This window comes from Diplotaxodon limnothrissa, unplaced genomic scaffold (genome assembly GCF_057381915.1).
Source record: "Diplotaxodon limnothrissa isolate DT_005_m unplaced genomic scaffold, D_limnothrissa_male_GT1.1 unmapped_scaffold_4, whole genome shotgun sequence".
Classification (NCBI taxonomy): Eukaryota; Metazoa; Chordata; class Actinopteri; order Cichliformes; family Cichlidae; genus Diplotaxodon; species Diplotaxodon limnothrissa.
In genome coordinates, this window is record NW_028188558.1 from 3480180 (window position 1) to 3507808 (window position 27629).

At 41.8% G+C, this 27629-nt stretch overlaps 1 protein-coding gene across 3 annotated transcripts in view; it reads right to left on the reverse strand.

Moving 5' to 3' along the window:
• Positions 1 to 27629, reverse strand: part of LOC146606895 (protein NLRC3-like) — a 597012-nt gene that overhangs the window by 504071 nt on the left and 65312 nt on the right. The window contains exons 1-6 of one of the 3 annotated variants that reach the window (XM_085349320.1): positions 24907 to 24958; positions 22958 to 24755; positions 21601 to 21774; positions 21214 to 21387; positions 20867 to 21040; positions 15374 to 15566 (exon numbers count right to left, since the gene is read on the reverse strand). The exons of 1 other annotated variant lie outside the window; for it this stretch is intronic. In XM_085349320.1, the coding sequence (XP_085205446.1) occupies positions 15374 to 15566; positions 20867 to 21040; positions 21214 to 21387; positions 21601 to 21774; positions 22958 to 24755; positions 24907 to 24943 (2550 nt within the window). In that variant the 5' untranslated portion in view covers positions 24944 to 24958. Of the gene's footprint in view, positions 1 to 15373; positions 15567 to 20866; positions 21041 to 21213; positions 21388 to 21600; positions 21775 to 22957; positions 24756 to 24906; positions 24959 to 27629 lie in introns of those variants that run through there. One more of the 3 variants, XM_085349316.1, reaches the window with a different exon arrangement.

Consider the following 27629-nt stretch of genomic DNA (forward strand, 5'->3'; position numbering starts at 1 on the left):
GATTCTTTCTGCACAGCTTTGAAACCACGACAGCACGAGTGATGCTGAGGAGACGTCCAGTTTAAACAGACCTTTATTCCTGGAACACAAACACATGAAGTGATGCTGCTAAAGAAGAACATTTAATCGCACTAATGAATCAAGCATCTGTTTGTCTGTCAGTCTGTCAACAGTTCCTCTGATCGACTTCAGACTTGGTGGGTATTTTGTTTTTGCAGCGGTCAAAGTCGATCAGCGTGTTGCTTTGTCTGCTGTAAATCTGCCTGTACAAAGGGAAACATGCATGTTTTAGATGCAAACTCACAACATGGCTGCATTTTTGTGATTATGTGTATTTTATATTGATTTATTCTATTATGTTTTGTATATGAATCTTTACAAGTGTGTCGATACAGAGGCTTGATTAAAACAAAGGTCTCAGCTGTGCTGTTAGGGATGCTCTCATATTTGTTTCAAATGTAATAAATCAAAGGATTTCAGGCTTTTCATCCTTTTTATTTGTTTGGTTCTAACAGCAGCTGGATAAAAACATGCAGGTGATGAATATAATTGTGTGATATTATGAGCATTGTGAATAAAGAAAGAGCAGAGATAGTAAAAAGGAAACAGGTGATGGACGTGAGATTTTCAGAACAAAAGCTCCTCAGTGAGACGATCACCTGGACACAAGGTCAGGCAGCTGGGACTCATCTAGAGAGCAAAATGGAAAAGTGATCTGTGCAGAACATCACTGTTGATTGCAGTTATTTACATCAGACTTCTTCTCTGAGATAAGAGCACCATTTGTGGGAAAGATGACAGTATTTCCAGGCTGGATGCTGTTTGCAGGGAGAACTGAATGAAAGTCTCCTGCACCTCAGCGCTGAGGTCCACACCTGTGAACACAGATGAGGTCAATCTGCTGCAGCACGTAGAGCTTTACTGATCAGCAGGTTCAAAGGATTCAGCAGAGCGTAGAGTCAGAGCTAAATGCCACATCACCATAGAGTTTGTTAACAACAGCTTTCTTTGCCCTTTGTCTCCATGGACTGAATCAGGGATACTCGTCATACTTCACCTCAACCACGTCACTGAGAGACCCCAGCCTGACACAGCAGCAGAGATGATGAAAGCAGAAACAGCAAACAGATGCTTCAGTTGTGTTTCTCTGTGTGTGTGCGCTCACGCCCACTTGTGTGTGTGAACTTTCCACGTACCTCAGCTTGTTTCTCCAACATGAGCCATCAGGGCTGAAAAACATCACTAACACATGAATTCTTTCTCTTTTTGTTATCACCTGTGATCATGTGTCTCATGTTTCTGTCATTCACCAGTTCTTGTAGAGTTACGTGTAACTAGACTTCTGTGGGACGTAAATGATTGTTTTGTATGCAGATCTGTACAAAGGATGTAAACACTTGATTACAAAGGAGATCTCAGCTGTGTTGTTGTGGACGGACTTCAACGTATTTGTTAAAAAAGAGAATAAAGCAAAGTGTTTTAGCTGTTTGGGAGTTTTTGTTTGATTCCATTCAGTTTTATTTCTATGGAGTCAAATAATAAGAAAGGCTCTAGAACAGCCCTGAGTTTGTCCAGGTGACACTCCTCTGAAGAACAAAGACAAAGAGGAAGAAGGGGACTCGTTTTCAAGTCTTGTTTCTTTCAAAATAAAAGCTGAAATGTTTTGGAAGCATGATAATATTTCAGCCAGGATGGCGTCTCCAAGGAGACCTGCACCTCAGCGCTGAGCTCCACATCACGCCCTGTGAAAGCACAGATATAAATCTGCTGCAGTGAGAAGAACTTTACCCAACACAAGTGTAGAAGTAGACATTTGACTTTACCTACAACCTGTTAACAACAAAGCTTTCATTGCCTCTGCTGTTGATGTCATGTAGGACTAATCATACTTCACATCAGCCATGCACACGTCAGAGGATCTCCAGGCTTTCAGTAATAAAGCCAAGCAGATGATGTGAACATAGCAATAGTAAAACATGCATCATAATCAGCTGTATGTGTCGACTATGTGGCACCTCAGTCTTGTTGGCATGAAGAAAAGTTGTGTAACATGTAGCATAAGGGCTGCAAAGACATCATGTAGACAGCAGTCGTCTGTTAGTCGTAACGTATCTCCTGTTAAAGAGTTAAATGTGCGTTCTCCATCTCTGTCCTCTCACAGCTCGCCGTACACCAACTCCAGCTGTGGTAACCATGGCTGTGCCCATCAACACGCTGAAGCTGAGACGCCACCCGTCACTATGGCGACTCCAATAGGGTTACCTGTCAGCTGTGGACGCATGAAAGGAAAACAGCAGAAACACAGACATGTTTACTGGAACATTTCCTATTGACAGCTTTATGGAAAAGTGGGTTTAAACACTTTTCTATGTTTTATTTTGTTTATTTATGGATTTATTGTGAAAGGAATTTCAAAGGTTTAATTTGACCTTTCCCCTGTTTTTCATACAGACTGGAGACGAATGGATGGTGCTTTCTTTGTTTGTCTAAAGATAATGAATAAAACTCTACACACATCTTAAACCACCCTCCTTTCTATATATTGTGTTATATAAATGGAAAGTATATAAGACACAAACTGAGCTCATATGATACTAAGGACCCTGGAGGTCAGTCCACCTTTATAATTCAGCACAGCCTGGAGTCTCTTAGTCAAGCTTGTTTGTGTTTTCTGTGAGGAAGTTTTCAGCAGCAGCTCTTTTCTTGGATGTTGGTTCCCTTTGTTTCCATCCTCTGTTAAGATGTTTCAGTAATGTTGAGGTCTGGGGAGGCCAATCCATGGCTGACGTCCTGTGATGCTGCATTAGCAGTTTGTTCATAGTGAAAAATGAAGCCACTGCCAATCAGACATTTGCACAGTGGATCAACTTCTGATGGTACTGTCCTGAATTCCACACCTATAATATGTTTGCACATACTGATGAATATGTGCAGCTGATTTTCAGTCCAGTTCCTGTGTGACAGACGCCAGTCTTTCTGCCTGTGTCCTTCCTTAACAATAGAGCCATCCTTCCACTGAGACTGTTTCTGATGAGGCTTCACTGAGCAGTAGATGGATCCCTCAGCTCATCTAATCGTCCTATTTCTAACACATGACTGTCAGAAACTGTTAATCTGCTGCAGCTCTTTAACTCCTCCACTTCTTTTTTGTAATCTCTTAGTTTCCTCATCTTTTAAGGTGGCACTGCACACCAGATCCAAAGTCAACATGCTGTTATATAATGGAGTTGAACCTGTAATGGAGTTTGATTTAAACCAATCAGCAATTAAGTGAATGATGATGAGCAAAGATGGTGGAGGTGGTGGATGAAGACCCGGACAGCTGTGGTTGGCTCCTCGTATAGAGCAGAGTGAGGTTGTGTTTGCACATTATTATAAAACCATGTTCACCATATATTTTAGCTGCAGACAATAACATGATTTCTTTGCTGTGGTGATTTTATTCCACTTTGGTAAAATGGAAAACCATCATTTCTTGCTGTAATTCACACATTATTCCAAGAGCCTCAACACAAGCCTTGTAGTCCGACCATATATAGACAAATCAATAGTTGTGTTTGTAACAGCTCATGAACATGAATCGTTCCACTTTAAAATCATTGTAAACTAAACTGGAATAAATGAGTGTTTATATATAGTTTTGTCTCAGCTGTTCATACACAGTGTTTCAGTTCTTATCAGAGTCCCACCGTCTCACTGTGGTGAACCTTTAGCTCTGTTGTAAGCGTGTTGTTAGACCAGGTTTCCCTCATTTAAAAATAATCTCTCATTAGAAATGGACATGATGTCTAAGACATAGAAATGCTTATTATGGGTTCACTTGATGTCACTGAAAAGATGCACATGGGTAACGTGCAGGCCATCCAGCTCCGAGGTTTATCTCCTCACCTCGAGTCTGCGACACTCTCTCCGTGTCCTCTCAGATAAGGGCGCGCACATTTCTGCACGATCTTCTAAATTACAAAGAGCGATTCACAAAACAGAAGCTCACAAAACACTCATCACAAACCAAAAATGGCTCCACTGAGCGTCAAACTGTCACCAGAATTTACTGATAATCTAAAGACTCACAGAACTCATTTTGTCTCATTGTGTCTTAGTTTGAGACATAAGTGCATGATCATAATACTGTGTAGTTAGATGAGACAGAGCTGATGCTTGCTCTTAATTATCCTCTTCATGTTTCCCGAGCCTCAGCAGTGGAAGCTACCATGGATAGAAAGACTATGACTCATCTTAAATCTCAAATCTTTGTCTCCAAAGAGCTGCTGATGTGTCCGATATGATCCACAAGCTTAAACTAGGATTATAAGTGTGTGCAGTGATGTGTGTGAAACCTCTGAGGACTCACGCGTGTGTGCTTCAGCCCACACACACATATGAAGCACTGCGACCTCACACAGAAGTGTTTTACACATCCAACCTGAATCCTGATCATTTCTACAGTTTATTAAGTTCAGCTTCACCTGAACATCAGTGATGAAGCTGCTCTGACTCCATCACAGCTCACAGCTGTTGGAATGAGTCAAACAATGAAGAAGGTTCAGAAACAGCTGATGATTTTACAGAAACATGATGCAAACATGAAAATGGACACATGATTTTTTATTAACAGACACTGTTTATGTTTCACTGTGCATGACGTCATCAACACTGACACCAGGGGGCGCTCATCACCAGCCTGAGGAAGTGTGATAATGGGGGGAGACGCAGTGTTGTGTGTACTGCAGTCGGACAGAAGGAAAAACTTCCTCCTGAAAACATTTTCATCCTTCCCAAAAGTGTTTGAGTCAAATGTTACAAATATATAAATACAATAAAACACAGGGTCTTACATAAAATTAGTGATGCAGTTGTGCACTGAGCACCTTTCCAATGTTCCTTCCTCAGATGAGTCCAGCTGCTGAACACATTAACATCTGTATGTAAATGTAGCCGAGAACCAACCTGAGCACTGCTGGGAAAATACAAAGGCAACCATCAAAGTGCTGTATTATCTTATTTATTCTGAATGTTGACTTAGATCCACACCACGATTTATGAAACTATAGAACTAAAATAACAACAATCGTCTGCTTCTTTAAAATTTCTTTCATTACATCAAACCAGTGAAAACTGAAAAAAACAAAGAGCTGTTAGCATGTTCAGACCAACTTTGAGACAGAGACTGTAAAGTTCTGCACTTTAAATCCTGCCTGTGTTCCTGCAAATGATTCACACTGAAAGTATCTTAGTTTAGTATTGAGTGAGCCACAAAGCAGCCTGATAGCTTTAAAACAGGAAAAGTAAATGAAATTGACAGTTTCAGTGTAGCTGGATCTATTATTGGGGGGTCATGACCCCCGTAACCCCGCCTGGTCCTGAGGTCAAATCCACCATCTTTGTTTCAGAGCTTCATGTTCTCCCGTGTTTGTGTGCGTCCTCTCCGGTACTCCGGCTTCCTCCCACAGTCCAAACACATGCAGTTAGTGGGGTCAGGTTAGCTGTGAGTGGTTGTGTCTCTGTGTTATTCCACCTTAATCAATGACTTCCTGTTAGCATGAAGTGCTTCTGTAGGACTGATGTCATTTTCATGGTTGGATCATTTAAATGAAGCTGGACTCAGATGCAGTAAATAAGCTGATTGATCATTAATGAATAAAGCTGGTCAAACACATCACGTGGACACATGTGATTGTGTGTTGTAGTATTGATCCCAATGCTGGTATCAGTCCTGGATCAATAACACTGGATGGATGCGTTCAGCATGGAGCCCTGAGCTGTGTTACAGACAAACATGGAAACTGACAGGTCTGTGTCATTCACAGTCTGTAACACTTCTAAACAACAGAGGCTGACCCAAGTGCCTCAGAGCCAGGCACGCTCACATCACAGCTCTCTAAATAAGCCAGTTTCAAAATAAGAGCTGAAAGCTGTGTTTGCTTGTGTTAGCTTATTATTGTGGAGACTAACATTCAGTGATCATGTGTTCAGACTCATAATGATTACTCTCAGAAATCCTGATCTTTGTATTTACTGTGTGTTGGATCAATAACTGAGATTCATGGTATCACACAGCTGTGCTGCTGCTGATGTCAGCACATCTGGAACAATACGAGGTATCTGCTACCAGACTGAGCAGGACGTGAGACCTGTGGACTGTTTAAAGCTGTCCCTCCACAGCTCACTCAGACCTGATCCACACCTCAGTGATATTCTCTGACTTCCTCAGTAGAGACAGAAACCATTCAGATCTGGGACCATCAGCTGACTGATGATGTCACACAGACTGTGTTTTTCAGGAACAGTGATTCTGATGTGAGCCTGCTAGCTGACAGCAGACCTGATGAAAGCACATGTTCACATCTGTGAGGACAGACTGGACTCTTTGACTGCACCTTGGTTCTCCTCAGAGGTCTGTACAGGAGCATGTCCACCCCCACTGAAGATCTCAGTCACTGTGAAACATAGAAAGCTGCTTGTGTGGCCTCTGCCTCACATGTAGATACAGCTACAGGTTTCTCTGTCAGTCAGACTGAAACAGTGTCCTGATGCTGCATCATTCAGCTCTGTGCCCCAGTCAGCATCACTGGGAGCTACCAGTGTTTCTGCCCTTTTCCTGTAACACTACACTCAGCACAGGCTCAGCTGGTATCCAGTGTTGGACTTTGGCTTCAGCTGCTGTGATAGATCCTCTAACATAGATCAGCTCTGATACATGTTGTTAGATAAGTGCAGCTGCTGTCATGTCCTGATGTTTCTCTGGCTCAGCAGCTTCTCCATCAGAGGTTCACATGGAGCTGATCCAGTATCTCCAGTAACTGTGTTCTGTGCCTCACTGGTTCATCCTTCTGTCTGTGTGACGTCAGTCAGATGTTGAAGTTAAACTCTGTAATCTTCACTGTGTCACAGAGTTCAGTGAGTCCCGTTATTCACAGTATCAATCAGATCATCAGAGAACAGCTGATCAGCAATCAGTGGTGCCAACAGCGCCTCCTGTGGTGAGAGGATGCAATAATGCAATGTAGCATTTTTCCACTCAACACTTGCAGTCATGGAAACTGTCTGTTGGATCTGTGTGACGTTGCTTTCTTGGTTAGAGTTCCTCACAAATGTCCAGATGATTCTTCTAATGAGGCGTCGACCATGTTTGCAGCTCTTTGGAAGAAAACGTCGCCCTTTGCCATCCTTACTTTTCTTTGACTTCTTCAAATGCAGCTGAACTCCAGCTGGTATTTTCTTGGACTTTGCAGCTGTTTCTGGTCATCAGTTCATTCCTGCAAACCTCTGAAGCTGAACAACAATGATGCTGCATTGCTGGCTGATCCCAAAAGGTTGATTCTGTTCATCTGGACGTTTTCAGAAACGTTTGCTCACTGATCAGGTGACTTCTTCAGTCTCAGCTGACTGCAGCTTTACAAGCTTACAAACAGCACATTTGCACAATGACTGAAAGCAGCAGCACCTGATATATATGATACTAATATAATACATATACATATATAATCCATACTAATGATGAAGGAACTGAGCTCACAGTCCATTGTTCATTCAGTGAACTACTCAGTTTATTTTGGGCCTCAGAAATGCTCACTCTGTTTGTACATCACTGTCAGCAATAGACTCATTCTGCTGTGTGGACAGGGACACATGTGACATCACTTCCTGTTTGTTTGTGACTGAAGAGGAAGAAGTTTACAAGGAATCATTTAGAAGAGTTTCAAACATCAACTGATTGAATCCATGAATCTGAAAACGTGTTTGTGAGTGAAAGAGACAGACATGTACAGACTGAACTATCTGTTCAACAGTCAGAGTGTTTCTGTAACAGGAGACACTCTTTACACTCCACTCAGCACAGGGACACTGAGTCACCAGGAGTCCAGACTCTAAACCCAGGATAAAGAGTTTGAGTGAATGTGGTGTTGAAGGTGTGGAGGTGGATCAGAGTGTCAGAGGAGACTCTGTAGAAGGACAGAGTGCCAGCAGGACAGTCCACATACACTGCTGCTCTGTTAGAGACAGAGGAGGAGGAGGAGGAGGAGGAGGAGATGATGGATGTGTGTCTGTTATTGTGACAGACAGACTGAGGACCATCATCAGAGCAGATCAGACTCCAGGACTGATCATTGTATCCAAACAAACAGTCATAACTGCCTCCTTTCCTTCTGATGCTTCTGTAACTCACTGATATAAAAACGCTTCCTCTCCACTCGACCTCCCAGTAACAGCGACCAGTCAGACCATTTCTACACAGCAGCTGATAAACATCAAATCTGTCTGGATGATCAGGATATGACTGAACCTCCTCCACACGTGTCACCTTCCTGTTGTTGTCAGACAGTTGGAGCTTTGTGTTCACTGTGTTTGTGTCGATTGTGAGTTGACAGGAATCTGATGGAGAGAACAAACACAATCCAGCTGCAGTTATTGATCCATCATCTGTTCATTGATTGACACTTTGATGATGACTCCTGACATGATGAAGATGGTTGAATGTGTGCTGCTTTGTTTTCATGAATCCCATTAAAAACACACTTACACTTCCTCAGACCTGGTCTCAACCATCGGACTCCAGCAGGCTCCACCCTGAAAGGAGGAGGGGGGTCAGAGCAGCACAGTCAGCATGCACACATGGACATTACATGGCTCTCACACACACACTGTTACACACTGAGCTCAAAGCTCGGCTCCACTGTTTTATTCAAAGAAATCTACATTTATTTATCAGCACATTTAAAAACAGCTTGAGCCAAAGTGCTGCACAGAGTAGAGAGAAAATAGGAAACATACACAGTAATGACTATAAAGACTGGTCAGGATTGAAAGCTACAGAGTACAAATGTGTTTCCAACCGGCTTTTAAAAATGTCCAGTGTTGGTGACGACCTGATGTGAAGGGCGACTGTTCCAGAGTTTGGCTGCAGCCATCGATAAAGCTCACCTCTGTTTTTACGTCTAGTTCTGGTCAGAAGCTGCTTATCTGCAGACCTGAGGGCTCCACTTGGATTCTTTTGTTAAAGAGAGATAAGATGGAGCCAATCCATTCACAGATTTAAAGACAACCAGATCTGGAAGTGGATTCTACCACGTACTGGTAACCAGTGGAAAAAGCTGGTGATGGGTCGTCTAGCACAGACCCACCGCTGGAACCAGACAATTGATGAGGGAGAGAACTGTGACAGCGCCGTTCCTTCACTTGACCTCAGTCGCTCTCGTCTGCTCCCTCGTAACACTGCTCTTTATTGAGCTTACATGAATATGCACAAGTTCATTATGACGTCTTACACAGGTATGAACAAAGAGTACCAGTCTGTGCATAGTGTGTGTGTGTGTGTGTGTGTGTGTGTGTGTGTGTGTGTGTGTGTGTGTGTGTGTGTTCCAGATGTGACCCTGTGACCCCAAAGCTGGTGCTAAGAGTCCAGCGGTCCCCCTAACAAAGGGCTCTTATACTTAACCAGACACAGAGTAGGTGTCCTCCTACACCAGGGGTCTCAAACTCGCGGCCCGTGGGCCAATTGCGGCCCGCAGGACGATAGTTTTTGGCCCCACCTTAATATGAAAATGTAATGTTAGTTTGATAATGTATGACACTTTACAGTGTTGTGGGCGGAGCTGAATTAACCCACCAATCAGGGTGGGATATGGATCTCAGGGGACACCAGCCGGGCTTGATGCAAGCAGGGAAACATTTCTCAATGAGTCAAAGTTCCAGCAGCGTTGCCCTGGAGTGTTTCTTTCTTTCCTGTGCCTGGCTGGCTTCCTCCTTTCTATTGGGCAAACGCCGACATTCGCCCCAGCGCGCTGCGTTCACAACACTTCAAAAAAAGTTGTTTTTTTAAGTTGCTGCCCAGCGGGACATTATACGTATATAGATTTATACACACGTCAGTGGGATTTAAAGTTATTTTTCCACAGAGAGAGATCTCATATTAACTCTCACAGTGATGCGTAGGCGGCGGGATAAAAGAAAAGTCATGAACTCAATGCAGCCCAATTTAGTCTGCAGTCACATAGCGACACCTGTTCATCGGCAACAACAGTCCCCGGTAACCCGGACTAATTATAGGGTCGCACCGTAATTTGTGGCTCCATGTTTTTATTTGCATCACTGCGTTTGCATTGCAGCAAACATGAACATTACATATATTTCAATATAATGTAAAAGCAGTCAAAACAACTAACATCAGAAACAGCTGATGTTATTTGTTATATGTCACGGTGTCATTTCCGCTTCTTTCTCCTGTAACAACAGCCCGGCGCCGTGAGCAGTCGCCTTTTTTGCGCTCGCTATCCCTGCACTTTCTACCATCTGCAAACGCCACGGTGTTCGTGTCATCATGAAAGACATGAACATCGAGCGTAAAAACAAAGGAGACTGCTACCGGCTTTTTATCTGCCGATCGCCGTGCTACGGTTGCAAGAAAAAGAAGCAGAAATGACGTTCTCTACGCGTTGAGACGTTCCCCGTCCGTCGGCTAAACGCTTGATTGAAACTTCAATGCGACAGTGACACCAAGTAGAATTATAAATGTCACATAGCCCCAAACATGTCTTTTTCAAAGCCTGCGGTGAAGAGAAAGGTTGGTGATGAGCACCGACAATTTCAGGAAAAGTGGGAAATGCAATATTTCTTTGTTGAGCACAGGGGCACCCCGACCTGTCTTATTTGCACAGAGAAAGTTGCGCTGCACAAGGAATACAATTTGAAACGTCATTACACAACTAGACATGCTGAGCTGGATGCAAAATACCAGGGAGACGAGAGAGCGAACCGGGTTGCCAGTCTTAAAACAGATCTACTGAGGCAGCAAGATTTCTCCAAGAAAGCAACCAAAGAGAATAATGCAGCAGTCGGAGCCACGTGGTTAGTGAGATGATTGCTAAAGCAGGGAAGCCATTCACAGAAGGTGCATTTGTCTAAAAGTGCATATTGCAGGCTGCAAATATAGTCTGTCCGGGAAAGAAAGGTCAGTTTAGCAACATCAGCCTTTCTGCCAACACCGCAGCAGATCGCATTTCTGACCTGTCAAGTGACATTTATGACCAACTGTGTGAGAAAGCCAAATGTTTCAGTGTATACTCAGTCGCTCTTGATGAGACCACAGACATCACCGACACTGCCCAGCTCCCAATGTATGTCCGTGGTGTTGATGACAGTTTTGAAGTGATGGAGGAGCTGCTCACAGTAATTCCAATGCATTGCCAGACCACCGCTCAGCAGATATTTACAAGCTGTGTGATGCCATTGAGAATGTTGGTTTGCCATGGAAGAGGTTTGTTGGAATAACAACAGATGGAGCGCCATCAATGACAGGGAGGAAACATGGACTGGTGGCACAAAACAAACTGGAAGAGGAAGGCGTGGAGGAGGCCATTGCTCTGCACTGCATCATCCATCAGCAGGTCCTTTGCAGCAAATGCCTGAAGTTTGACAATGTGATGTCTATTGTTGTGAAATGCATCAACCAAATCAGATCCAGGGGCTTAAAGCACCGAAGGTTCTGTGCTTTTTTAGAGGAAATGGAGTCAGAATATGGGGATGTGCTCGACTTCACTGAGGTACGTTGGCTCAGCAGGGGAAATGTATTAAAGAGACTTTTTGAGTTGAGAGCAGAAGTGAAGCCTTCATGGAGAAGGATGGAGTTAGTGTTCCTGTGCTAACTGATCCCAAATGGCTCATGGACTCAGCTTTTCTTGTTGATATGACACATGAGCTTAATGTACTGAACAAGACGTTACAAGGCCAGGGGCAACTTGTCAGTGCTGCCTATGACAACGTGAGAGCATTCTCCACAAAACTGGCGCTCTGGAAAGCTCAGCTCTCTCAGACAAACCTTTGCCATTTCCCAGCATGCAAGGCACTCGTGGATGCAGGCACACCATTCAGTGCTGACGAGTATGTTGATGTCATTTTGAGGCTACAGGAGGAATTTGATCACAGATTTGCTGACTTCAAGACACACAGAGCCACCTTTCACATTTTTGCCGACCCCTTCTCCTTTGATGTGCAAGATGCCCCTTCTGTGCTTCAAATGGAGCTCATTGAGCTGCAGTGCAACTCTGAACTCAAAGCAAAGTTCAGGGAGGTGAGTGGAAAAGCAGACAAGCTTGGACAATTTTTGAGAGACTTGAGCCCTAGTTTCCCTCGGCTTTCCCGAATGTTCAAGCGGACCATGTGCCTTTTTGGTAGCACATACTTGTGCCAAAAGCTCTTCTCCACTTTGAACTTCAATAAGTCCAAGTACAGGTCCAGACTTACGGATGATCAATTTTTTAACCATGCCTTTCTTGTGGAAAACCTAATGCGGCCCAGCCTCACCCAGACTCTGCCTGCAGCGGCCCCCAGCTAAATTGAGTTTGAGACCCCTGTCCTACACCATAAATCAGTAAGAGAGGGTACGACCTCTCTCATGGCCCCAAGTGGTGTGTGCATGCCAGAGCACTCTGGAAGGCACACAGAGTCTTTACAGACTACTCAGGATCAAACCTCTATCATTATGCAATCGATTATACAACTCTAAGCATATATGAGTAAATATTTCTAAGTATAAATGACAATCAACAATATAAACCTTACAGCTGGTTTTAATAACAGAATTCATTTGTTTCTCAAACGAGAAAGAGCTATCGAGAAACACTCCTAAATCTTTAGTTCTTAACTTTTCCAGTGGCCCAAGGTCAACATTATCTGCTAATGTTAAATAGGCTGCCGTTATTAACTAATGCTAATTTGACATGAATTAGCATTATGCACTAATGCTAACACTTACTTTTTTTAAAAATGTGAGTAGCTAATGCTAACACTATTTCCCTTAACTTTATAACAATGTGAACGGCTAATGCTAACACTCTTTTTCCTAGCATTATAACATCTGAGCTGCTAATGCTAAGTAGGCTTCCATTAGCACCTACGTCTAATTTAAGGCAAATACGCATTAGAACCTAATGCTCATATCGTTTTCCTTTGCTTTATAACAATGTGAGCAGCTACTGCTAAATAGCATTAGCTAATAACAGCAGTCTAATTTAATGCAAGTTAGCCTCATTTGCATTACAACGATGTGAGGAGTTAACGCTAAGTATGCTGCCATTAGTGGCTAATTCTAATTAGGGGTGAATAAATATTACCAGCTAATGCTAATATCGTATTCTCTTCCCTTTTAACAATGTGAGCAGCTAGTGCTAGGTAGGCTGATGCTAGCAGCTAATGCTAAAGCTAATTTAATGTGAATTAGCATCACATTAGTGAGGAGTTAATGCTAAGTAGACTGCCATTAGCAGGTAATGCTAATTTTAGGTGAATAGGAATTGGCAGATAATGCTAATACCATATTTTCTTGCTTTATAACAATGTGACCAGCTAATGCTATGTAGGTTGCCGTTATTAGCTAATACTAATTTGAGGTGAATTAGCATTATCCCCTTATGCTAACAATGTTTTTTCTTACTTTTTAACAATACAAGTAGCTAATGTGAACACTTTTTTTTTTTTATTGAATTCTAATTTTTCCCTTGCGATGTGAAGAGTTAATGCTAAATAGGATGCCATTAGTGGCTAATTCTAATTTTAGATGAGAAAGCATTAGAAGCTAATGCTAATACCATATTTTCTTGCTTTATATCAATATTAGTAGGTAATGCTAAGTACGTAGCCATTATTAGCTAATGCTAATTTAGGTGAATTAGCATTATCCACTAATGCTAACACTGTTTTTGCCAACTCTTTTCCCTTGCATTATAACAATATGAGCAGCTAATGCTAAGAAGGCTGCCATTATTAGGTAATGCTAATTATTATGTGTGTTAGCATTATCCGCTGCAGCTAGCAATGTTTTATCTTACCTTTTAACAATATCAGCAGCTAATGCTAACACTACTTTAATTTCAGTTAAACCTACTTAGCATTAATTAACTTCATTTAGCATTAAGAAGTTTTTGCTATAGGCTACCATTAGTGGCTAATGCTAATTTTAGGTAAATAGAAATTGGCAGCTAATGCTAATACCATATTTTCTTGCCTTATAACAATGTGACCAGCTAATGCTAAGCAGGTGCCATTATTAGCTAATACTAATTTGAGATGAATTAGCATTATCCGCTTATGCTAACAATGTTTTTTCTTACTTTTTAACAATACGCCATTAGTGGCTAATTCTAATTTTAGATGAAAAAGGATTAACAGCTAATGCTCATACTGTTTGCTTTGTAAGAATGACAGCAGCTAATGATATGAAGTCTACTGTTATTAACTAATGCTAATTTGATGAGAATTAGCATTATATTAGTGAGCAGTTAATGCTAAGTAGGCTGCCATTATTAACTAATACTACGTTGACGTGAATTAGCATTATGCGCTACTGCTAATACTGTTTTCTCTTACTTATTAAAAATGATAGTAGCTAATACTAATACTCTTTTCCGTTGGGTAACAACAAAGTGAGGAATTAATGCTAAGTTGGCTGCTTTTAGCGGCTTATTCTAATTAGGGGTGAATAATTATTAGCAGCAAATGCTAATACCGTTTTCTCTTTCCTTATAACAATATGAGCAGTTAATGCTAATTTGATGTAAATTAGCATTATATTAGTGAGGAGTTAATGCTAAGTAGGCTGCCATTAGCAGCTAAACGTAATTTGAGGTGAATAAGCACTAGTAGCTAATGCCAATACCCTTTTCTCTTGTGTTATAATGATGTGAAACGTTAATATTGTTCTCAAACAACAGAATGAGAATGAAATATTGATTCTAACAGGGCCCATAAACAGCATTAGCTTAGCAGCATTAGCTTATCAGAGTCTCCATCATGGTCACACAAATCCTTAGCGGAGCAAAGTGGCCTACTTAGCAATAGCTGCTGTAGAAAGCAAAGGGAAAACAGTATTAGCATTAGCTGCTAAATGTGCACTTGAGAACAAATCTATTGTGAATTCAGCCGTGAATGTAGTGTTTCCAGTAAGCTTCCATTTCCAAATGTTAGCTGCTCCTGTCTGCCTCTTTGTCACACACACAGACTGAAATGATTCACAGCCTTGTTTCATCCTTCTGTCAGTGTCACTGACTGTCACTGTGACTGTGGACATACAGCATGGGAAACACACACATGGCTGATACTTGTATCTAAAGTTACAAAATGTTGTCTCTGTCCAAATATTACCTAACTGTAAGTCTACTTTTAATGAAACTCTCAACATGACTTATCAGTTATCATTAATGTTCCTGCAAACAGACTCCTTGAAGACCCCCTACATAAATATCCATGTACTATCCAGCTAGACTAGTGTGTCTGTCCCTGAAAATATTCCTGCATGTGTGATTGTTCATGTCTCATCTGCAGGAAACAAACAGGAAGTGAGTGAAAGACACAGGAAATGATTTCAGCTCTTCCTCCTATATCAGACATTCTCTCCATACCTGAGAGTGTCCAGTCTCCAGCCTGGATCCTTCAGTCCAGCCGACAGAAGCTTCATTCCTGAGGGACCTGGATGATTGTAGCTCAGGTCCAGCTCTCTCAGATGGGAGGGGTTGGAGGTCAGAGCTGAGGCCAGAGAAGTACAGCCTTCCTCTGTGATCAGACAGCCTGACAGACTGCAGACACACAAAACAACAATCCATCTGTTATCCATCTCTATAGCAGCATAACTAAGTGATGGTTCAGGGTCACCTGATCCAGCTCTAACTATAAGTTTTATCAAAAAGGAAAGTTTGAAGCTGATCGTCAAAGTAGAGAGGGTGTCTGTCTCCTGAACTCAAACTGGGAGCTGCTTCCACACCCAGTCCAACATAGCCAGGCTTTCTTTGCTGCTTTGACAAAACCTCAAATCCCAGTCAGAGATGGTGAGCATCATCACAGTGATGATCATTTCTCTGTTAACCCAGGCTTTCTGCTTCAGGATCTGTGCACGCTCACAGAACAAGGAGACCTTTAAACATCATTTCACTAAATGGATGGACTGAGCTCAGCCTACAGATGAACTGGATAAATAAAGATTTGACCTCAGTGTGCTCAGTGTTCCTGTCTATTCCTAACATATTCCTAACATGATAGTTGCACTTTAGAGCTCTAAAACTGGAACTGACACATATTTAAACTCCACATGTTACTCAGTACATTCAGTTCTGACACTCGCCCACAGTCCAACAAAGGAAACATGGAGATCACATCAGTTTGTCACCAAAGTCTAATTATTCCAGAGGGCAGTGTTGATACAACTAAAGTTATTTTTAAGCAAAGTTGAGTTTTTTATTGTCGGAGTACTTCATGTCTGAAGTATCACTTAAATGCATTACACGCTGTTGATGGCAGCAAACAAACCACCCAAACAAACAGAGGTGGGAGGCTTGGGCAGACTACGTAGGATCAGCTTGTGGGAGGAGTCAGGATAAAACCAAAGAAAGACAAGCTAACAAACACCACAGTGAAGTGAGTAGCTACAAACTGCAGGCTGATTAGTGTTGTTGAAGAAGTCGGTCTGAGGAACGTTCTTAGGATCAACAAATGACGGCATGTATGAGCCTCCCTCAAGACGCACCATCACAAGAAGAACACATGAGCTGTAGAAAAAGGAGAGACTATGAAAGCCACGGCGTTACAACGTGCACCAGCTGTTGGTCTCTCTGGAGACTACTGGGCGTGGCTGGGTAACCATGGTTACTTGGGAGTTACAGTACATGATATTAATGAAGAGTGGGAGCTGCGTTCTATAGCAAACAATTTGTTATGAGGTAATCAGCTGATCTTAGTTTAACCAGAAGCCCTTCACAATAATTGCAATGCCTTTATTTTGTACAACTACCATCAGTTCGTCTGTACTGATGGTAACTTAAAGTCACACTAATGTCGTTTAGTTTCTATAGTTTATGTAGTGGAAGTATACTACAGTACCCTGATCACTGATAGGACAGATTTATGTAGATATACACCTTTGTGTTTAACATTACTGCATTATAGTACTGTGATCTTTGTCCTTATATATGGCTATATTAGCTATACTGATGTACGTACATATAACTGGATATGTATCTTATCTATTCATCTTATTTGTCATGTATTTGTATTGTGTACTTCCTTTTTGTAAGAAACCACACACATGATCACAGCCGCAAGAATCAATCAGTGAAAGAATAAAGTGTCTCAAACCAAACCTTAAGCTCTTTATTCCACATGCTGGGATCATTTGGCCTTCAGTGGTGTTCTGGCTGACACACCGGAGTGACCAGAGTGCTAAAGAGTGAATCGGACACACCAGTGTCATCTCTGATATCTCCACTACATTTAATCGTCCTTCAGCTTGTGGCTGCCGTTAGCTGGTCTGCTAGTTAGCTGATTTGCTATTTAGCCGGTGTGCTAGTTAGCCGGTTCGCTAGTCAGCTGGTGTGCTGACCAGCGAACCAGTAGGTTACAAGATGAGCTTGTCTGTCTGATGAGCCAGCTCTCTCTGTCTTGGTCATTTTGTCCTTGGGCAAAACCTAACCTACCACTACAACTGTAGCTTACCTCCACCAGTGTGTGAATGTGAGAGTGAATGAATACAGGGAGTGCAGAATTATTAGGCATATGAGTATTTTGTCCACATCATCCTCTTCATGCATGTTGTCTTACTCCAAGCTGTATAGGCTCGAAAGCCTACTACCAATTAAGCATATTAGGTGATGTGCATCTCTGTAATGAGAAGGGGTGTGGTCTAATGACATCAACACCCTATATCAGGTGTGCATAATTATTAGGTAACGTCCTTTCCTTTGGCAAAATGGGTCAAAAGAAGGACTTGACAGGCTCAGAAAAGTCAAAAACAGTGAGATATCTTGCAGAGGGATGCAGCAGTCTCAAAATTGCAAAGCTTCTGAAGCGTGATCATCGAACAATCAAGCGTTTCATTCAAAATAGTCAACAGGGTCTCAAGAAGCGTGTGGAAAAACCAAGGCACAAAATAACTGCCCATGAACTGAGAAAAGTCAAGCGTGCAGCTGCCAAGATGCCACTTGCCACCAGTTTGGCCATATTTCAGAGCTGCAACATCACTGGAGTGCCCAAGAGCACAAGGTGTGCAATACTCAGAGACATGGCCAAGGTAAGAAAGGCTGAAAGACGACCACCACTGAACAAGACACACAAGCTGAAACGTCAAGACTGGGCCAAGAAATATCTCAAGACTGGTTTTTCTAAGGTTTTATGGACTGATGAAATGAGAGTGAGTCTTGATGGGCCAGATGGATGGGCCCGTGGCTGGATTGGTAAAGGGCAGAGAGCTCCAGTCCCACTCAGACGCCAGCAAGGTGGAGGTGGAGTACTGGTTTGGGCTGGTATCATCAAAGATGAGCTTGTGGGGCCTTTTCGGGTTGAGGATGGAGTCAAGCTCAACTCCCAGTCCTACTGCCAGTTTCTGGAAGACACCTTCTTCAAGCAGTGGTACAGGAAGAAGTCTGCATCCTTCAAGAAAAACATGATTTTCATGCAGGACAATGCTCCATCACACGCGTCCAAGTACTCCACAGCGTGGCTGGCAAGAAAGGGTATAAAAGAAGAAAAACTAATGACATGGCCTCCTTGTTCACCTGATCTGAACCCCATTGAGAACCTGTGGTCCATCATCAAATGTGAGATTTACAAGGAGGGAAAACAGTACACCTCTCTGAACAGTGTCTGGGAGGCTGTGGTTGCTGCTGCACGCAATGTTGATGGTGAACAGATCAAAACACTGACAGAATCCATGGATGGCAGGCTTTTGAGTGTCCTTGCAAAGAAAGGTGGCTATATTGGTCGCTGATTTGTTTTTGTTTTGTTTTTGAATGTCAGAAATGTATATTTGTGAATGTGGAGATGTTATATTGGTGTCACTGGTAAAAATAAATAAATGAAATGGGTATATATTTGTTTTTTGTTAAGTTGCCTAATAATTCTGCACAGTAATAGTCACCTGCACACACAGATATCCCCCTAAAATAGCTAAAACTAAAAACAAACTAAAAACTACTTCCAAAAACATTCAGCTTTGATATTAATGAGTTTTTTGGGTTCATTGAGAACATGGTTGTTGTTCAATAATAAAATTATTCCTCAAAAATACAACTTGCCTAATAATTCTGCACTCCCTGTAGTGGGATTGTAAAGGGTCTTTGAGGGTCTCGAAAAGCGCTATATAAATGCAATCCATTATTATTATTAAGAGCATCTTTAGGCCTGACTGTGCTCATCCTTCCTCCAACCTCTCCTTACCAAAGATAACAACTACATCAGTATTAGCTCAATAACAATTTCTGCAATTCAATTGTGGACATTCATTTTTAAACCTTGTGTAAAACGATAAAACCTCAAAGTCTGAGCATTATTCTTTGTGCAAACAGCTCTTGCAGGTTCCCCCGGACTTAGGTTATTTTTATTATTTAATTACTTTCCTTTAAGCAGCTGTTCAGGCTACTAAACTCATCCCAGAAATAACAAGTGACACCATTAATAGTAGAGGTGGGAATCACCATACAACTCGCGATACGATATTATCACAATACTTAACGCACGATACGATATTATTGCGATTTTTTAAAATATTTTGCGATATTTAAATTCTGCACATAAAGGTAAACTTTATCAATATTCATTTTATCTAATATCAAAGTCTCACACTCAGTCTTTCTCTCATTTCAGTCAGTTTTATTGTTGACAAACTGAACGGTTTGTATTACAGTCTAGTCCAACTTAACTGAATGCAACCATCTGGTACAATTATAGCTATTCTGAACTATGCAATTTATGAAAACTATGCAGCCCCTTCAGCAACTGAAGAATTTGAAAGTAAATTTAAAAAAATATATAATTTTACATTAAATAAAAAAGTTTCAAACTTAATTAAAATTAAACATGTCTTAAATTAAAATAAGTAAACTGTCATGTTTATTGCTGCCAAAAAAAAAGTTAAACACATTTGGACAGTGAAGGAATGTCAGGATTGTTGCTCAGAAAAAGGATCAACATGCTCTGAAGTCAACATGCTCTGACTCCAGAGCATGTTGACTTCAGAGAAAAAATTGTTTGTAACAAAATATCGATTTCTGCTGTCCCTGTATCGATACATTATTAGCAAACAAAATATCACGATACTACACAGTATCGATTTTTTCCCCCACCCCTAATTAATAGTGGAGCTAACTTTAACAGGTGAAACTGATTTGACCTATAAGGCTACTGCAGTTACTTCTTATCAGGTTTAGTAGGGAAGACATCTGGATGAGGTAGTTAGTAGTATGTAGTTAGTACCGGGCGACTCCCCTCCCCCACATCGGCACCAGAACCCTGTATTATCTACAGGGTAAGACTGCCTGTTTTATCAAACTATGGCCATTACTACTGTGATCATTTGCAGCCCAGTGTGCCGCTCTCTCTGCTGGGATGAACCACTGGAGCTCACCCAGTCATCCCTTTCTTTCTCTCAAGAAGAAGTGAAATAAATATATTTATTATGTTACGAGTCTAATATTCTTTAAATCAAACTGTAATGAATAAATCAAGCAAGAAGATTTGGTGGCTCCACGTGTTGTAGAAGAAAAGATAAACATCTCATTTTTAGAAATCAGCCTTTAAAATTAAGTACTGTGAATAAAAAACAAACAGCGAGCCAATCAGCAGTCGCCAATATCCTCCTAATTTCATTCACAAAGAAATCAAATATATATATTATGGGCCCAAAGGAGCCTAAATCTTTAAATTAGGCAGTGCATGAAGTATTTTTTTAAATAAACAGAGACATGACTATAACAACTTTTAGTAATTCAGAGTCCAATTATCCACTCAAATGTAAATAAAAGTTCACTTGACAGCTGTAAAAGTTACCTGTTTATACAATAATATAATTCACATTTCAAATGATCATCTGTGGAAAAGTTTGAATCCTGACCTGAGAGTTTCCACTGCACACTGTGAACTCTTTAGTCCAGCGGACAGAAGCTTCACTCCTGAATCCTGCAGGTCAGAGTTACTCAGGTCCAGCTCTCTCAGACTGGAGGACTGGGAGCTGAGGACTGAGCACAGAGCTTCACAGCTTCTCTCTGACAGGTTACAGCCACTCAGTCTGAAAAATAAAAGACAATCTATAAAACAAGTACTCATGTAGAGTTTGTTAATACATTTCACAACATTAAATGTTGACTTTCTATTTTTAAAGGAAACATAAACATACTAAGATACATCATATGTATGAACTTTAATTAATAATTCTAACAACAAACTGTTTTCTGATCTGACCTCAGAGTATTCAGTTTACAGTTTAAACGTTGTAGTCCAGCAGACAGAAGCTTCACTCCTGAATCCTGCAGCTTTCTGATACTCAGGTCCAGCTCTGTCAGACTAGAGGACTGCGAGCTGAGAACTGAGGACAGAGCTTCACAGTTTTCCTCTGAGAGTTCACAGATGTTAAGTCTGAAGATAAAAACATGAATAAAGATTGTTGTTAAAGTGTAATCAGGGTGCAATAGCTTATTGTCTTGTGCTGAGCAGGTTAGTATAAGTTTACCTTAACTTTGAAATGAATAAAAATGCTATGAAACAAGGATAACTGGATAAAGACATAAACAAAAACAAACATCAAACACATAAACAAACAGAACTAAACATAATACAAATTGATCTGACCTCAGAACATTCAGTTTGGCATGTGGACTCTCCACTGCAGCAGACAGAAGCTTTACTGCTGAAGCCTTCAGGCTGTTGGTACTCAGGTCCAGCTCTCTCAGACTACAGGACTGGGAGCTGACCACTGACAACAAATTTTCACAGCCTTTCTCTGAGACGTTACAGCTGCTCAGTCTGAGAGAGAAAGGAAAAAAACAAAAACAAAAAAAAAAAACAATATATGTGATCAAATTAAATTTGTTTATATGTTGAACCTTTTTTTATTTTAAACCTATGAGACTATGAGTGCTACCAGTCCAGTGCACATGATTGGTACCTTGATGGTACCTTGCTCAGGGGTACCACAAGGTAACTATTCGGTGGATTCGACCCCTGACCTTATGATCATGGGGCGACCACTCTGCCTACTGAGCTAATAATTCTGTGTACACTGTCATACAATATTAACTAAAACAATTATTTTAGAAAATTTTAGTAATTCAATAATCATGCTCATTACCTGTGTATTGTGAATAACACTGGATTTTAAACACTAGCTGTATAAAACTCCTCCTGTTAAAGGTGTGTATAAAGGAGATGAGCTGAAATGCAGACTTCATGGAGAATGTTTGCTGTCAGCATATATCAAAGACAAAGCAGAGATCCATCCAGTCTCTTCCACTAAGCCCACAGAGGGACAGACAACCACTCTCACTCACACCTGCATGAAGTTTAGATCACCAGGTAACCTAACTGCATGTCTGTGGACAGTGGGAAGAAACTGTAGAGGACCCAGAGTGAACCCACTGTAATTCTGTGATAACACTGGTTATGGAAGCCTTACAGTTACATATGGTTACTGACAAGAAACACGACCTTAGAGGCAATTTCAGTAATGAAGACCGAGTTTCTCCCTCCATACAGGATGAAAACATGACAGCACAGCAGAGATTTATATTTAAAAAGGGAGGGTGTGCACTGAAAGTGAGATACAAACTTGAACTTAAATTATGAACATCAGAAAAAGATGTAGGTGAAGTCTGGCAGGTGAAGTTTGTGCTTTAGAATAAAACAACCAAACTCCTGGAGTTGGAGACAAATGAACAAGCTGAGGATAATAAACCTGTCAGAGGGGCTGAAGCATCAGAGCTCATGTTCTTATAGGCTGGGTCTGGATTGTCCTTTGATAAGAGTTACAGAACAAAGTGTGTTTTAGAAATGCTGGAGTGAAACATTAAAACTACCATATATTTACCGAGTGACTGATGATCATTTAATTTACTATTTTAAAAAAATGTTACAGTGCTCTTTGAACTCAGCACCTCTGATTTATTTCCCATGATCTTAACAATGAAGCGATGACAACAGATTTACTCACAGAGCTTTGTTGGAGGCTTTGACCACTGGCAGCATTCTCAGAAGAGCCTCCTCTGAAGCAGAGTATTTCTTGAAGTCAAACTCATCCAGATCTTCTTCTGATGACAGTAAGATGAAGGTCAGAGCTGAGCACTGAGCAGGAGACAGTTTACCTGTGGAGAGACTTCCTGAAGTCCTGTATTGTTGGATCTCCTCCACTAGAGAACGATCATTCAGTTCATTCAGACAGTGGATCAGATTGATGCTTTTCTCTGCAGACAGATTCTCACTGAGCTTCTTCTTGATGTACTGGACTGTTTCCTGATTGGTCAGTGAGCTACTTCCTGTCTGTGTCATCAGGGCTCGTAGGAGAGTCTGATTGGTCTGCAGGGAAAGACCCAGGAGGAAGCGGAGGAACAAGTCCAGGTGTCCATTTGGACTCTGTAAGGCCTTGTTCACAGCACTCTGGTAGAAGTGTTTCTTTGCAGATTCTCCTGTTTCAGACTTCTGGGAGGTTGTTTGTTGTTGTTCCAGCAGATTGAGTCCAGAGTTGCTGAAGGTCAGATGGACATGAAGAGCAGCCAGAAACTCCTGAACACTCAGATGGATGAAGCAGAACACCTTGTCCTGGTACAGTCCGCTCTCCTCTTTAAAGATCTGTGTGAACACTCCTGAGTACACTGAGGCTGCTCTGATATCGATGCCACACTCTGTCAGGTCTGATTCATAGAAGATCAGGTTTCCTTTCTGCAGCTGATCAAAAGCCAGTTTTCCCAGAGACTCCATCATCTTCCTGCTCTCTGGACTCCAGTGTGGATCTGTCTCAGCTCCTCCATCATACTTGACCTTCTTCACTTTGGCCTGAACCACCAGGAAGTGGATGTACATCTCAGTCAGGGTCTTGGGCAGCTGTCCTCCCTCTCTGGTTTCCAGCACATCCTCCAGAACTGTAGCAGTGATCCAGCAGAAGACTGGGATGTGACACATGATGTGGAGGCTTCGTGATGTCTTGATGTGGGAGATGATCCTGCTGGCCTGCTCCTCATCTCTGAATCTCTTCCTGAAGTACTCCTCCTTCTGTGGGTCAGTGAACCCTCTGACCTCTGTCACCATGCCGACACAGTCAGGAGGGATCTGATTGGCTGCTGCAGGTCGTGTGGTTATCCAGAGGCGAGCAGAGGGAAGCAGTTTCCCCCTGATGAGGTTTATCAGCAGCACATCCACTGAGGTGGACTTTCTAGGGTCAGTTAGGATTGTAGTTTTGTGGAAGTCCAGAGGAAGTCGACACTCATCCAGACCATCAAAGATGAACACAACCTGGAAGTCTTCAAAGCTGCAGATTCCTGCTTCTTTGGTTTCAGTAAAGAAGTGATGAACAAGTCCCACCAAGCTGAACTTTTCCTCTTTCAGCACATTCAGCTCTCTGAAAGTGAATGGAAATATGAACTGGATGTCCTGGTTGGCTTTGTCTTCAGCCCAGTCCAGGCTGTATTTCTGTGTTAAGACTGTTTTCCCAATGCCAGCCACTCCCTTTGTCAGCACTGTTCTGATTGGTTCATCTCTTCCAGGTGAGGCTTTAAAGATGTCTTCTTGTCTGATGGTTGTTTCTGGTCTGTCTGGTTTCCTGGATGCTGTTTCAATCTGTCTGACCTCATGTTCATCATTGACCTCTGCAGTCCCTCCCTCTGTGATGTAGAGCTCTGTGTAGATCTGATTCAGGAGGGTTGGGTTTCCTGCTTTAGCGATGCCCTCAAACACACACTGGAACTTCTCCTTCAGCTTAGACTTAAGGTTACGATGACAAACAGCAGCTGGAAGTTCTGAATAATAATAATAAAAATACAACTTTAACAATCATATTTTACAAAATGCTGATGACAATTTCTGACCCACTGAGAAATGACTGAACACACTGGTGTCACAAGTCTCTCATTTATCCAGCAGCTTAAATCTTTAGATAAATCCTCTTACGTCTCTGCAGACGGTCAGCCAGCTCCTCCTGCTTCATTCTCCTCAGGAAGTCCACTGTGATCTTCACAAATGCCTCTCTGCTGTTTCTCCTCTGCTCATCATCCTCCCTCTGAAACTCCAAGCACTGGGGCTTATTTGGATTCAGAGCCTTCTGGATCTTCTTCAGCTCGTTCTTCACAAAAGTGATGATGTTGTCCTCCAGCAGCTGGAACAGAATATTTATGAATGAGCCACCACTCTGAACTTTAGTCCACAACATCCACTTCTTTACCATCAAGGGGCATATCATCCGCGAACTCTTTACCAATTATAGGTTTGACTTTATCTGATTAACTGAGACTTTGTCCACAACTCCATGATCCCAAAACGTTGATGCTGTTCATATGAATGCAGCGATTTCAGTGGGAGAAACATTTCACTGGTGTTCAGAGCTGAACTACCAACAGGTTGATGATCAAAGCCAGAAACTTGGAGATGTTTCAGGTGACTGAGTTGATCGTACAGACAACTGGTCTTAAAGGTTCACTCTGTTTACACATACAGATCAGTATTTAAGGTTTGACTCTCATCATCCACTGGGGCACAAACTGGGCGTCATCAGGACACTACAACACAGAACAAACACCATCCCCACAGACACAGCAGCCAGCGAAGCAGAAGAACTTCACATCAAGAAGGTCCTGAGTAAATGTGAACGCTGGTTTGAGGGCGGAGTCAAGGAGGCCATTTATGTGAAAAGGAAAGACCATCTCTGAATGGAGGAGGGGCCTAAGGGTACATTTGTCACCATCTTACATGCTGTGATTGCAGCCATTCCCCAGCTCTCTGTGAACTGGACTCATGACCATTGATCAACAACCATTGATCAATGGTCCTGACAATATGTGTACCAATGATCAATGAACTGACCTCCCAGCCCATTGTTCCTTCAGTGGGCTGGTTTCAGTCATACAAATGTCCTGTTTATGAGATTGAAACCTGCAGTCAGCTGAGACTGAAGAAGTCACCTGATGATGATGAAACGTTTCTCCCACTGAAAACATCCAGATGAACAGAATCAAGCTTTTTGGGATTTACGTACCTGGATGATTGAGCATCAAGACACAACTCTGTGACTTTTCTCAGATGAATAAATCCTCTCCTCCAGCTTTGTTTACATCTACCAGCCCTGTGGCGCTGCCCAGGGACAATAATCTATGTGAGAGGTGGAAAGTCATACAGGTGTCTGCTCCTGCCTTCAGTTATCTTTATCTACTGTGTGTCAACTGGCTGAACCTCCTCCAACTGTCTACTGTCTCCCTAAACTCAACAATGACTTAGTGATCTATCCATTCTCTGACCAAAGACATCCTGCTGCAGGAGGTTAACATAGCAGCCAATGATGATCCCACTCACTGTGAACAACACATTTGGACCTGATTTGCTGCTCTGGTTTACATGTGAACTTCCACTGCTGCTGTCACCAACTTGAGAGGCTCTACAGAAAAACTGGACTTGTCCATAAAAATCATAAACTACATTACAAGGACAGCATTGCTCAATCAACTCTAATTACTACTGACATGTTATCTCTTCTAACTAAGGTACAGACACTCAAACTTGCTGCTTTCAGTGAGAAGTCAAATGTCTGAATATGAGCTGGAAGCTGCTGAGAGTCCTCCTCCTTCCCGTGGGGTTTACTTTCTCTACTACTTTCAATATAAACACGCCCCTTTCATGCACCTGCAGAGGGCCACCAGCAGATGGAGCTGTCTTAAACAAATCCACTTGGATAGTTAGCTGTAGATGACTTTATCAGTATGATTGTAGGACTTTGAGTTATTCTTTTGATTTATTTAAACTCCTATATTGTGCACAAGTGTTGAGCGACCCATAATTTCTCTGTACTTTTCATAAGAGCAGCCAGACTTTCAGCTAGTTTTTCTTTTTTTAAGAGCTCAAAGTTATTGAAGAAACAGTTATTCAGCTTCATCCCCACTGATCTCGACTACAAACTGTTTCACTTTGGTTTCTGTTTAAAGCCTCGATGTTTAAAACGTTTCCCTGTGATCACATTTGCACCGTCTGATTTCAAAGTTTGTTTCTTTTGGTCATTTAGTTTACAGAGTCCTTGGTGTTCTGAAAGGGACCTATAAATAAATGCATTATTATTAATAATAAAGTAGTTGTTGTACATGTACAGACCATAAATATGGAGTCCAGCTGTGTTTGATGCTGCTGGGCAGACTGACCACTGGGAACCTCTGAGCTCTGCTGGTCCACTCTGTGGAGGAACCATGAAGGATTAGATCAACACAGGATAAAGATCCAGGAGTTTCTGCTCAAATAACTTCATCTGAATCAAGTCTGTCAAGTTTTAAACTCTCAGATTGTGAACATATCAGTAATTTTCAGTCTGTTTTCATGGACGTGCTTTCAGTGGTGATGTCAGGGATGATTTTGAAGAAGCTCATCAAACTGAACCATCAGCAGATCACTGCTCCAAAACCAGAACATGATCCGAGTCTCCCTCCACCACCAGAACACCAGCTTTACTAACGTGGTAGATCAGTGTAGTACAGATCAATAACTGATGAGTCATTTGATCAAAATCACTGAGTGCTTCACGTCTGACCCTCTGATGCTTCTGTAGACATTTTGCATATTTAATGAATGTCTGACAGTTTTACATTCATTCTATGAACACAGTGGAAATGTTGTGTTATAGTCTCCATGTTGTTTCC